Source organism: Macaca mulatta, chromosome 1 (genome assembly GCF_049350105.2).
Source record: "Macaca mulatta isolate MMU2019108-1 chromosome 1, T2T-MMU8v2.0, whole genome shotgun sequence".
NCBI lineage: Eukaryota > Metazoa > Chordata > Mammalia > Primates > Cercopithecidae > Macaca > Macaca mulatta.
This window is the reverse complement of record NC_133406.1, coordinates 78,053,389-78,065,198: the sequence shown is the minus strand read 5'-3', so window position 1 is coordinate 78,065,198 and position 11,810 is coordinate 78,053,389. Positions and strand designations below refer to the sequence as shown.

The 11,810-nt window shown below is 40.8% G+C and overlaps 1 protein-coding gene and 2 pseudogenes across 2 annotated transcripts in view; all 3 read left to right on the top strand.

The window, feature by feature from the left end:
- Positions 1–309: 309 nt before the first annotated feature.
- Positions 310–11,810, top strand: part of RAB3GAP2 (RAB3 GTPase activating non-catalytic protein subunit 2) — a 124,107-nt gene continuing 112,606 nt past the window's right edge. Inside the window, exon 1 of the mRNA XM_077937751.1 lies at positions 310–540. Within this exon, the coding sequence (XP_077793877.1) occupies positions 426–540 (115 nt within the window). The 5' untranslated portion in view covers positions 310–425. The remainder of the gene's footprint in view (positions 541–11,810) is intronic.
- Positions 582–6,182, top strand: LOC106993500 (aurora kinase A pseudogene; annotated as a pseudogene). Its single transcript, XR_001439743.3, has one exon. The product of XR_001439743.3 is annotated as an aurora kinase A pseudogene (transcript).
- LOC706595 (mitochondrial pyruvate carrier 2) lies at positions 10,723–11,392 on the top strand (annotated as a pseudogene).

Here is an 11,810-nt window from a genome sequence, read left to right as displayed (position 1 = left end):
ACATCAAGATCGTGCCAATATTAGGGCATCAATAAGATTGGTTGAATGAGTCAAAGGCCTGCGCGGACAAGTCCAATTAGAACACCTCTGGCTAAAAGCCAGAATGAATGAAAGGGTTCATTCCTTGGTGTAGACGCAGAACTGGGACTGAAAATCTGCCCCAAGCCTCCACGTAGACTTTGGCTCCACCTGCAGCAGCGGCGCCCTAGTCACGTGACCCTGGCCAGCCCTCCCTAGGCGCCTGGGCCAGCCTGCGCCTGCTCAGTACTCCGAGACAGCGGACCCGTGTCAGTGACAGCTTCCGGTTTGGTTTCTCCGCCTTCTGTTTGGCTAGAGCTATTGGGGCTCGGCGGCGGCCGCAGTGGGGTGGAGGGGGCAGGGCGTGGTGAGGTAAGGTGAGTGCCGTAGTGGGGTTCCCCGGAGCCATGGCCTGCTCCATTGTCCAGTTCTGCTACTTCCAGGACCTCCAGGCCGCCCGGGACTTCCTCTTTCCTCACCTGCGGGAGGAGATCCCCAGCGGCGCCTTGCGGAGGGACCCCAGTAAGTGCCTCTCACCTCTCCGTTCCTTCCCCCGTCACCCGCGGCCTCTGCTCGGCGGGTTCGGGTCTCCTACTCGCTCTGCGCCTCCTGCCTCTGCCCTCTGGACCCCCAGTTCTTCCCGTGCCTCCCCTCTGTTCCGGGATGAACCCCTGCCCACCTCGTCCTGAAGCCCCATTTGTGTTGTCTTCCTCTCGACCCAGCTATTCTCCTCAGCCCCTCTGATCCCTGGCCCAAAACTGCGTCTCGTTTCCTCTCGCCTCTGCCTATCACCACTTCCTCCCTCCCCCCTCCCCCCACATTCCTAGCTTTCTCTCTAAGTATCTTCTCCGTCTCCCATCTTCAGCCTGGGGTCGTCCCTTGTTTCATGTTGCCTGCTCCGTGATCGCATCCTCCCCGTTCCTTGCCACATGTCAGCGCTCCACTCTGGTATTGCCCCAGCGCCCACTCTTCCATCCCGGGGACTGTGGCCTTCTACCACCTCTCGTTCCGAAAGTGTTGATCATCCCCCCACACTCTCCCTTCTTTCATCCGCGTTTCCCCCATTCAGATTTTGAGAACAAATGGCTGACTGACAAATGAGTGACTCTTAAGGTGGTAAGAGTCTCTCAAAGAAGGAAAATAACCTGTCGGGAAGTGAACGAGAATCTACATTAGGAACTAAAATTACAGTGACATAGCCAAGAAAGGTTAATTTGCTTTATTGGGATGAGAAGCCTTCCACCTATTTTTATCATCAAAGTGTTAAATAAGCCTTTCCCCACGTAGTATAAAGTTCCAAGGCTGGTTTCTTAGATACTACATAGGCTCTCAGAATTTCCTACATTTCATCTTTTGAAAGGGTGTGCCTTGTGTTTTATTTTATTTTATTTTTGCATTTCCAACATGAAGCACGTTTGGCTTTGTAGTACAGTGTTCTTACTCTGTGCTATGCCGGAACGGTGATATAAGGCCCACTAAGCTCTTCTCCCTTTAAAAAAAAATTTAGAAGATATCAAATCAAACCCATCTGTGAATGATTACATACTCTGTGCCAGTCATTGGTGCTACAAACCAAATAAGGTTGGTGGACCCTGCCTCTAGGAACTTATGGTTTACAGACAAATCACTAACTTCCATTCAATGTGATTGAGATAGATGTGAGGCATTTTCTTCAAGTGGTGATACTTAAGCCTACCTTTGAAGTACTAGTTAGAGGAGTAAAGGAGCGGTAATAGCATGTGCAGAGGAAGGACTGAAATGGCATGGTATTTAGAGAACTAAGAAAAGCTGAGTGGCTAGAGACGAGGATGGGAGAGGAAGAATTGGGGCAATGAGGCAGTAATAGTGATAAGGAGCTAGACCATGAGAAGCCCTGTGAAAGTTGTGGCGTTTCTCTGAAAGTTTAAGTAGAGAAATGACATTGTCAGATTTGTACTTAATGTAATCAACAACGTTTGTTGAAGACCCGTAATGTGCTCTGGTAGCAAAGTGGAGGAGAGATTGGAAGAAGGGAAATGGACTGGGAAGCTCTTCCAGTAATCCAAGCAAGAAATGATATGAGCTTGAATTAAGAACCTTAGCAGGATGAAGATGAAGGACTAGATTAGAAAGACATAAAGGAGTTAGAATCTGCAGGACCTTCTGAAGGTCTGGTGATGGGCATTGTAACTAGTAAGTGAGGGGGAGTTTAGGAAGTCTTTGGCTTGTGGTTTGGACAAGTGTATATAATAAGAGAATAAAGGATACAGATTTTCAACCTTTCGCATTTTAAATGTTTACAGTATGTCCAAGTAAGGACATCTGGTTGAACACCAGATATAGATAGTCTAAACAGTAGGGAGTACTGGGCCAGAGACGTTAATTGGGGAGCTAACAGCAAAAACTGTAAATTCAGTCTCAAAGATTATGTATGTTGTGAAATGCACTGAGTACTAAAGCTGTAAACTTAGAGGAGCACTGGTGTTTAAAAGTCAAGTAGAGGTTACTGGGAAGAAGACTGCGAAGGAGTAAAAGAAAGAGGAAAATCAGGTGAGAGTAAGGCCCTTGGAGCTGAGGAAGGTGAGAACTTGATGAAGGTGAGGAATAGTCAGCAGTTTTGCAAATGCAGCAGAGGTCAGGTAAGAAAAGGATAGAAAAGTGCTCATTGGTTTTGGGAAGGTGGAAGTAACTTGGACCTTAGGACAGTTTCAGTAGGATAGTGGAGGCAGAAAGCATATTTATAGGATAAGGGGTTAAAAAGTGAAGTATACTATTTCAAGGAGCTTGGCTGTGAAGGATAGCAGATGCAGGATTGTAGATAGGGAATGTAGAAAAAAGGAACAAATTTTCTTTATCCCTCTACCACTCTCCTGGTCCAGGCCATGATCTTTTCTCAACCTGGGCTATGATATGATATGTCTTCTTCTAGCAGATCTTCCTGCTTTCACTCTTGGTTTCCCATAATAATTCTCAACAGTAGGTAGAGTGAGCTTTTAAGACATAATTTAGATCAAAACATTGCCTTTTTTCTTTTTCTTTTTTTTTTTTGATATGAGGTCTCACTCTGTTGCCCAAGCTGGAGTGCGGTGGCATGATCTTGGCTCACTGCAACCTCCACCTCCCGGGTTCAAGCAATTCTTCCGTCTCAGCCTCCCAAGTAGCTGGGACTACAGGCATGCGCCACCATGCCCGGCTAATATTTGTATTTTTAGTAGAGATGGGGTTTCACTATGTTGGCCAGGCTGATCTTGAACTCCTGACCTTGTGATCCACCTGCCTCAGCCTCCCAAAGTGCTGGGATTACAGTCCTGAGCCACCGCACCCAGCTTAACATTGCCCTGTTTATAACCCTGTATGGTTTTTGATTTCACTTAACATAAAATCCAAAGTTCTTAAATGGTGTATAAGGCCCTTGAGACTCTGCTTCCTGCCATTTCTTGGACCTTATACACCTCTCCTCTTATTTCTTATGCTTCAGACACTCTTTTTTGTTGTTAAACCAGCCAACCACATTTGTGGCTGAGGTTTTTGCCCTCACTGTTGTCTATGCCTTGGATGCCTTTTGCAGATCTTTGCATGCTAGTTGCATCTTGTCATTCAAGTCTCAGCTCAAATGTCAACTCAGGGCAGCCTTTTCTGACCACCTGATCTAAAGTAGTCAATACAACCCCCTTGTTCCCACTTGTTATTGTCCGTCATATCATCCTGTTTATTTTCATCATTATATCTATACTGTCCAGTATGGTAACCTGTAGGCACATGTGTTTATTGAGCCTTTGAAATGTGGCCAGTGCAACTGAGGAACTGAATTTTTAAAATTCAAGTTAATTTTAATTAATTTATATTTAAGTAGCCAAATGTGGCTAATGGTTATAATATAGTATGGCACAATTATAGGTGCTAAAACTCAGGTATATACAGATTGAATATGTGTCCAACTTACACAGGCAGTTGGGGATATAAATATACCCCAAACATCTAGATTAATTTGCACTATACCTATAGATTTACAAATACGGTTTAATGTACTACTCTTCTAAATCAAATTCTTGAGTTTGTGTATGTTGATATTATTGTGGCTATGATCAATTCATGTAGAAAATGAACAGAATGGACCTCTTCACCAGTGAGGCCCTTTGCAAAACCTGTACAGATGATCTCAGACTTATGATGGTTTGGCTTCCAATTTTTTAGCTTTACAGTAATGTGAAAGCAATGTGTACTTTGTAGAAACCATACTTCAAGTTTTGCAACTCGATCTTTTCCAGAGCTAGTGATACAATGGGTAAGATACTCTTTTGTGATGCTGGGTAGCAGCAGCAAATATGAGAGACTGTACTCTACAGTGTACAGTATTCAAGAAATTACATGAGATATTTTCAACACTTCCTTATAAAATAGACTTTGTGTTAGAAGATTTTGCCCAACTATAGGCTAATGTAAGTGTTCTGAGCACTTTTAAGATAGGCTAGGCCAAGCCGTAATATAAAGAGTTTTGAACGTAAACTTTTGTACAGTGAAATTTTACAGATAAAAAATGAAATTAGCAGAGCAGGTAAATGGGACCTGACTTAAACTGCTGATGGTATTTGCCTTTGCTTTTCTTCACTTTATTTATTAATGTTATAAATGTTTATTGGGAAGCAGAAATCATGAGATCATCTTAAAATTTTTTAGCTGATATAGTTTTAATTTCTTAACCCAGCTAATCTCTAGAGGATATGTAAAAACATAAAACACCCCAATTACTTGTGAATTATAGAGGTGTATCAGTTGGTTTAAAAGTACTTTTATTGGGCTGAGCTCTTGGAAGACTGAGGTCCTAGGGTCACAGGCATCATGGACCAATCTAAAGAAAACTACATTTCAGGGCCTGTTAAGGCTACATCTCCAGTTGGAGGTCCAAAACATGTTCTCGTGACTCAGCAATTTCCTTGTCAGAATCCATTACCTGCAAATAGTGGCCAGGCTCAGTGGGTCTTGTGTCCTTCAAATTATTCCCAGCGTGTTCCTTTGCAAGCACAAAAGCTTGGCTCCAGTCACAAGCCAGTTCAGAATCAGAAACAGAAGCAATTGCAGGCAACCAGTGTACCTCATCCTGTCTCCAGGCCACTGAATAACACCCAAAAGAGCAAGCAGCCCCCGCTGTCGGCACCTGAAAATAATCCTGAGGAGGAACTGGCATCAAAACAGAAAAATGAAGAATCAAAAAAGAGGGAATGGGCTTTGGAAGACTTTGAAATTGGTCACCTTCTGGGTAAAGGAAAGTTTGGTAATGTTTATTTGGCAAGAGAAAAACAAAGCAAGTTTATTCTGGCTCTTAAAGTGTTATTTAAAGTTCAGCTGGAGAAAGCAGGATTGGAGCATCAACTCAGAAGAGAAGTAGAAATACAGTCCTACCTTCAACATCCTGATATAATCAGACTGTGTGGTTATTTCCATGATGCCACCAGAGTCTACCTAATTCTGGAATATACACCACTTGAAACAGTCAATAGAGAACTTCAGAAATTTTCGAAGTTTGATGAGCAGAGAACTGCTACTTATATCACAGAATTGGCCAATGCCCTGTCTTACTGTCATTCAAAGACAGTTATTCATAGAGACATTAAGCCAGAGAACTTACTTCTTGGATCAGCTGGATAGCTTAACATTGCAAATTTTGGGTGGTCAGTACATGCTCCATCTTCCGGGAGGACCACTCTCTGTGGCACCCTGGACGACCTGCCCCTCGAAATGATTGAAGGTCGGATGCATGATGAGAAGGTGGATCTCTGGAGCCTTGGAGTTCTTTGCTATGAATTTTTAGTTGGGAAGCCTCCTTTTAAGGCAGACACATACCAAGAGACCTACAAAAGAATATCATCAGTTGAGAATTCACATTCCCTGACTTTGTAACAGAGGGAGCCAGGGACCTCATTTCAAGACTGTTGAAGTATAATCCCAGCCAGAGGCTAGTGCTCAGAGAAGTACTTGAATACCCCTGGATCACAGCAAATTCATCAAAACCATCAAATTGCCAAAACAAAGAACCAACTAGCAAACATTCTTAGGAATCGTGTGGGGGGAGAAATCCTTGAGCCAGTGCTGCCGTATAACCTGTCAGGAACATGCCACCGAGATTTATTTTACCATTGACTGCTGCCCTCAATCTAGAACACTACAAGAAATATTTGTTTTACTGAACAGGTGTGGCTTGACCTCCCTACTCAGAAAACTCCACATCAATAAACATGACACTCTGAAGTGAAAGTAGCCACGAGAATTGTGTTAACTGGTTCATAACCTGGAGGAAAGGTTCGACTGCAGCCACCCCGTCAGCCTGTGCCAGGCATGGTGTCCTCCCAGGAGGCAAATCCAGAGTCTGGCTGTGGGGAAAGTGACCACTTTGCCCTGACTCAATCGGCTAAGGAGCTGTCCAATAACCTTCCAAGTACCTGAGTGTGTAACTTATTGGGTTTACCAAACCTAGTAAAACTGTTGGAATGAGTATGTGATTCTTTTTAAGTATGAAAATAAAGATATTTGTACAGAAAAAAAAATTACTTTTATTTTAATGTGGACAGCTGCTAGAGATACAGTGCTACTACTCTCTTCTATATTTGAATTATCAAGGTATGACTTTATGTTACTTTGTATATTTAATTACAAAAGAAGACTGTCCTCTATAGCTTTAAAAGATGCTGAGCCCTACCCTTTCCCAATGTTTGCATTAATGACAACTGTTAATAATTGTTTTTATACGGTGGTGGGTGCATGTAGTCCCAGCTACTCGGGAGGATGAAGCTGGAGAATGGCATGAACCCAGGAGGCGGAGCTTGCAGTGAGCCAAGAACGCACCACTGCACTCCAGCCTGGGCGACAGAGCGAGACTCCATCTCAAACAAAACAAAACAAAACAAAAACAAAAAATAGAAAACAAAAAAGAATTGTTTTTATAAAGTAAATACTATCTACTTAAGACATGAAGTCTGGTCTTACTGCTTTGTGGCTTTTTTGTTTTGTTTTTGTTTTTTGGAGACAGGGCCTCACTCTGTTGCCTAGGCCAGAGTGCAGTGGCGTGATCATAGTTCACTGCAGCCTCAAACTCCTGGATTCAAGGGATCCTCCCACCTCAGTCTCCTGTGTTACTAGGACTGCAAGTACGCACCACCATGCCCAGATAATTTTTTCAGTTTTTATTGAGATGAGGTCTTACTGTGTTGCCCAAGCTGGTCTTGAACTCCTGGGCTTAAGTGATCCTCCCACCTGGACTCCCAAAGTGCTGGAATTATAGGCATGAGCCACTCTCCCTGGTTTATTACTTTGAAATTGCAGGGATGGGTAGAGTATAGGTACCCACTTTATGGGTCCCCAGTTAACCTACAGTGACGTAATTTCCAATGACTAGACCAGAACTTTCTGAAATTTATAGTTGAGTTGGGCAAACATATAAATAAATAAATAAATAAATAAATAAATAAATAAATAAATACATGAACAGAGAGGGAGAGCCAGAATAGTTGGAGATAATTTGGGTATTATAATATTGTAGATTTCTTGATTTACCTAATAGTAAAATAATTTCTTGTTGACATACTAAAAATGTAGAACAGCTCTCCTTCTTGCCTCTTTTACCAACCAGAATATAAAGCAAGTAGGGAATTATGTTGAAATAATCAATTCATGTTTTTAAGCAATCTCTGAGAAAAATGTGCTTTATTTAGGATAACCTAAAATCATAGAATCACTTTACATAATGGAATATCACAAAGGATATGAAATACTCTATTTTTTATATGTAGTAAAAATATTTTCTCTAGTTTGAGATCATACTAGGAGAGAAAATAATCTGAAAATAGAACATTTGTAGAAATTTAAGAAAATATATAGAGCTATTGGGTTTCTTTAAAATTGGAAGAGGATCATACAGATACAATTTTACCAGTGAGGAAATTGAGATTTGAGTGTTCTTCAGTTTCTTCATTCAGCTAATATTTATTGAGCATCCACTATGTTCTAAGCACAAAATTAGTTAAAAGGTAAATAAAATATGTCCCTCAAGCAATTTTCAGATAATAAAAGAAGATACATATGTGAAACAATTGTCAGGGGTGTTATGCTATGATATGGCACACGATGGGGGAGAAGGAGTGTTGGTCTAGTCTATCCAGGAAACCCAGAAAGTCTTCATATAGGAGGTGATATTTTCACATTAATAGTTTAAAGGTGTCCATCAGATGGAGAGAAGATAGACAACAGATGTGAAACAGTATGGGATTCAGAAAGCTGCAAATAGTAAATTGTGGTGGAAGGGTGGGATATGATAAGAGATAAAATAGAAGAGGTTGGTGAAGGAGTTTAGATTCTATTCAGTAGCAGGGTCTTTAGATTGAAGTAAGAGTACCTTAGGATCGTGGAAATTTTTAAAGGTTGCTTGGGAACAGATGATTTTAAGTAAATCATTTTCCACATGTACCTGTGAAAGTGCCTACTGTCCCACCCCACCTTCTACCACTTTACCTCTGACACGTTTGTAGTCTTATTATAGTAAGTTGCTTCAAGGTGTAAAAAAACCTTCCCATTTAATCAAAGTGTTGTGAATTCCTCCATTCATTTTATTACGGGTTTTCCAATTTTACTTTTTGTTTAATTCTCAAGATATATAGTACATTTATGTTGTTTTCCTCATTTATTTACTTATAATAATTGCAATAACTCAAGCAAGAAGAAAATTGTTCATACTTAAGAGTCTTATGATTACAGGAAAATGTTTTCTCAATTCATATCCTTTTTTGCAGAGAAAGTTTTGTACTGATAATAATAAAAATCTATGTTTATTAGAATAGCATTCTGTGGAGGAAATAGAATAGAAATAAGTATTTAAGGAGAATGAAGGACTTGTAAAAACTGTTGAGAAGATCAGCATTTTTTTTTAATGGATGTTGGTGGGTATCATTTCCCTATAGTGTTTAGAATCCACTAAGTTTTAAAAAATAATAGTTTTATTTTAAAATGTGCATGTTTATAGTATAACTGAAACTACATATTTTTTGCAAGGGATACATACTAAAAAATTGTTTTGGGGCATATATGAACAAAAAATTTGAAGGCCATTCTCTGTAAGGCTCAGTGATTCCCAATCTTTTTTTTTTTCTTTTTTTTTTTGTTGGCATAATAGCGTACATTAAAAAAAAAAAAAAAAAAAAAAAAAAGACATATGGACCCCAAACAGCTAAAACAATTTTGGAAAAGAAGGAAAAAGTTAGAAGATTCACACTTTCTGATTTCAAAGCATATTGCAAATATGCTCAATAACAACAACAAAACTCAAACTGTATGATACTGGCATAAAGACAAACAAACCAATGGAATGGAATAGATAGCTAATATGGTCAAGATGATCTTCAGCAAGTGTACGAGGAGCATTCTTTGGGGGAAAAGACAGCTTCTTCAACATGTGATGTTAGAGGAAATGACTATCCATATGCAAAAGAATGAAATTGAATCCTTACACCATATACAATAATTAAATAAAGACCTAAATGCAGCACGTAACACTAAAACTTCTAGAAGAAAACATAGGAGAAAAGCTTCATGACATTGGACTTGCATGCTTTTGGCTATGACACCAAAAGCATAGGCAGCAGAAGCAAAAGTGGACAAATGGGGCTACACTAAGCTTAAAAACTTTGTGCATCAAAGGACACAACAGGGTGAAAAGGCAGCTTTCAAAATGGGAGAAAATATTTGCAAATCATGTATCTGATATGGGATTAATATCTAGAATATATAAAGAATTCCTGCAGCTCAATAACAACAACAAAAAATCAACCCTATTTAAAATGAGCAAAGGACTTAAGTATACATTTCTTCAAGGATGGTATACAGATGACTAAAAAGAATATGAAAAGATGCTCAACATCGCTAATCATCAGAGTGATGCAAACCAAAACATAATGAAATGTTACACTTATTAGAAATGGCTACTATCAAAAAAACCAAAGTAACAGGATATGGTGAGGATGTGGAGAATTAGAAACTTTTGTGCACTGTTGGTGGGATAATAAGATGGTACAACCACTATGGAAAAAATATAGAGTTCCTCAAAAATTTTTAAAAAATTATATGATCCAGTAATCTCACTTCAGGGTATATATACAAAAGAATTAAAAGCAGGGTCTTGAAGAGATGTTTGCACACCTGTGTTCATAGACAGTTCACAGTAGCCAAGAGGTTGGAAGCAACCCAAATGCCCATCGATGGAGGAATGGATAAACAAAATGTGGTATTATACACACAGTGGAATACTCTTTAGCCATTAAAATCAAGGAAATATCACATGCTATAACATTAATGAATCTTGTTAAATTATGCTAAGTGAAATATGCCAGTCACAAAAAGACAGCTTCTGTATGATTCCACTTACGTGAGAAAGCTAAAGTAGTAATTTATAGAAACAAAAAATAAAATGGTGGTTACCAGAGGCTGAGGGAAGGGAGAACGGGAATTGTTTCATGATACAGAGTTTCAGATTTGCAAGATGAAGTTCTGGAGATCTTTTATTTATTTATTTATTTATTTATTTTTTATTTTTTTACAACATTGTGAGTACACTTAACACTACTGAACTGTCCACTTAAAATGGTTAAGATGCCTGCCGGGGCGGAGGCGGACCAGGGGCGGGCCGTTGGCAGCCTCCGCCCCCTCAACCTTCGCGGGGTGCGGGCGGCAGCTTTTTGGTTCACAGCCGGGCAGCGAGAACCGCGGGAAGGGCTCTCCAGGCGAGAGACGGACGCCAGGCGTCGTGGCAAGGAAAAGTGACTAGCTCCCCTTCGTTGTCAGCCAGGGACGAGAACAGAGCCACGCTCCCACCCGGCTGCTCACGATCCCTCGGCGGCGATGTCGGCCGCCGGTGCCCGAGGCCTGCGGGCCACCTACCACCGGCTTCTCGATAAAGTGGAGCTGATGCTGCCCGAGAAATTGAGGCCGTTGTACAACCATCCAGCAGGTCCCAGAACAGTTTTTTTCTGGGCTCCAATTATGAAATGGGGGTTGGTGTGTGCTGGATTGGCTGATATGGCCAGACCTGCAGAAAAACTTAGCACAGCTCAATCTGCTGTTTTGATGGCTACAGGGTTTATTTGGTCGAGGTACTCACTTGTAATTATTCCAAAAAATTGGAGTCTGTTTGCTGTTAATTTCTTTGTGGGGACAGCAGGAGCCTCTCAGCTTTTTCGTATTTGGAGATATAACCAAGAACTAAAAGCTAAAGCACACAAATAAAAGAGTTCCTGATCACCTGAACAATCTAGATGTGGACATGACCATTGGGACCTAGTTTATTATTTGGTTATTGATAAAGCAAAGCTAACTGTGCATTTGGAAGGCACAATAAAACTAACTGCAACTGGTAGCTAGTGCTTGATTCAATAGAAAAATAAAGCAAACTTAATAACAGTCTCTCTACATGACTTAAGGAACTTAGCTATAGATATTAGTAACATTTTTCTACCATTTGTCCATAATAAACCATACTTGCTCATAAAAAAAAAAAATGGTTAAGATGATACATTTTTTTTTTTTCTTGAGACGGAGTCTTGCTCTGTCGCCGAGGCTGGAGTGCAGTGGCGTGATCTCGGCTCACTGCAAGCTCTACCTCCTGGGTCCACGCCATTCTCCTCCCTCAGCCTCCCGTGTAGCTGGGACTACAGGTGCCTGCCACCACGCCTGGCCAATTTTTTTTTTTTTTTTTGTACTTTTAGTAGAGACGGGGTTTCGCCATTTTAGCCAGGATGGTCTCGATCTCCTGACCTTGTGATCTGCCTGCCTTG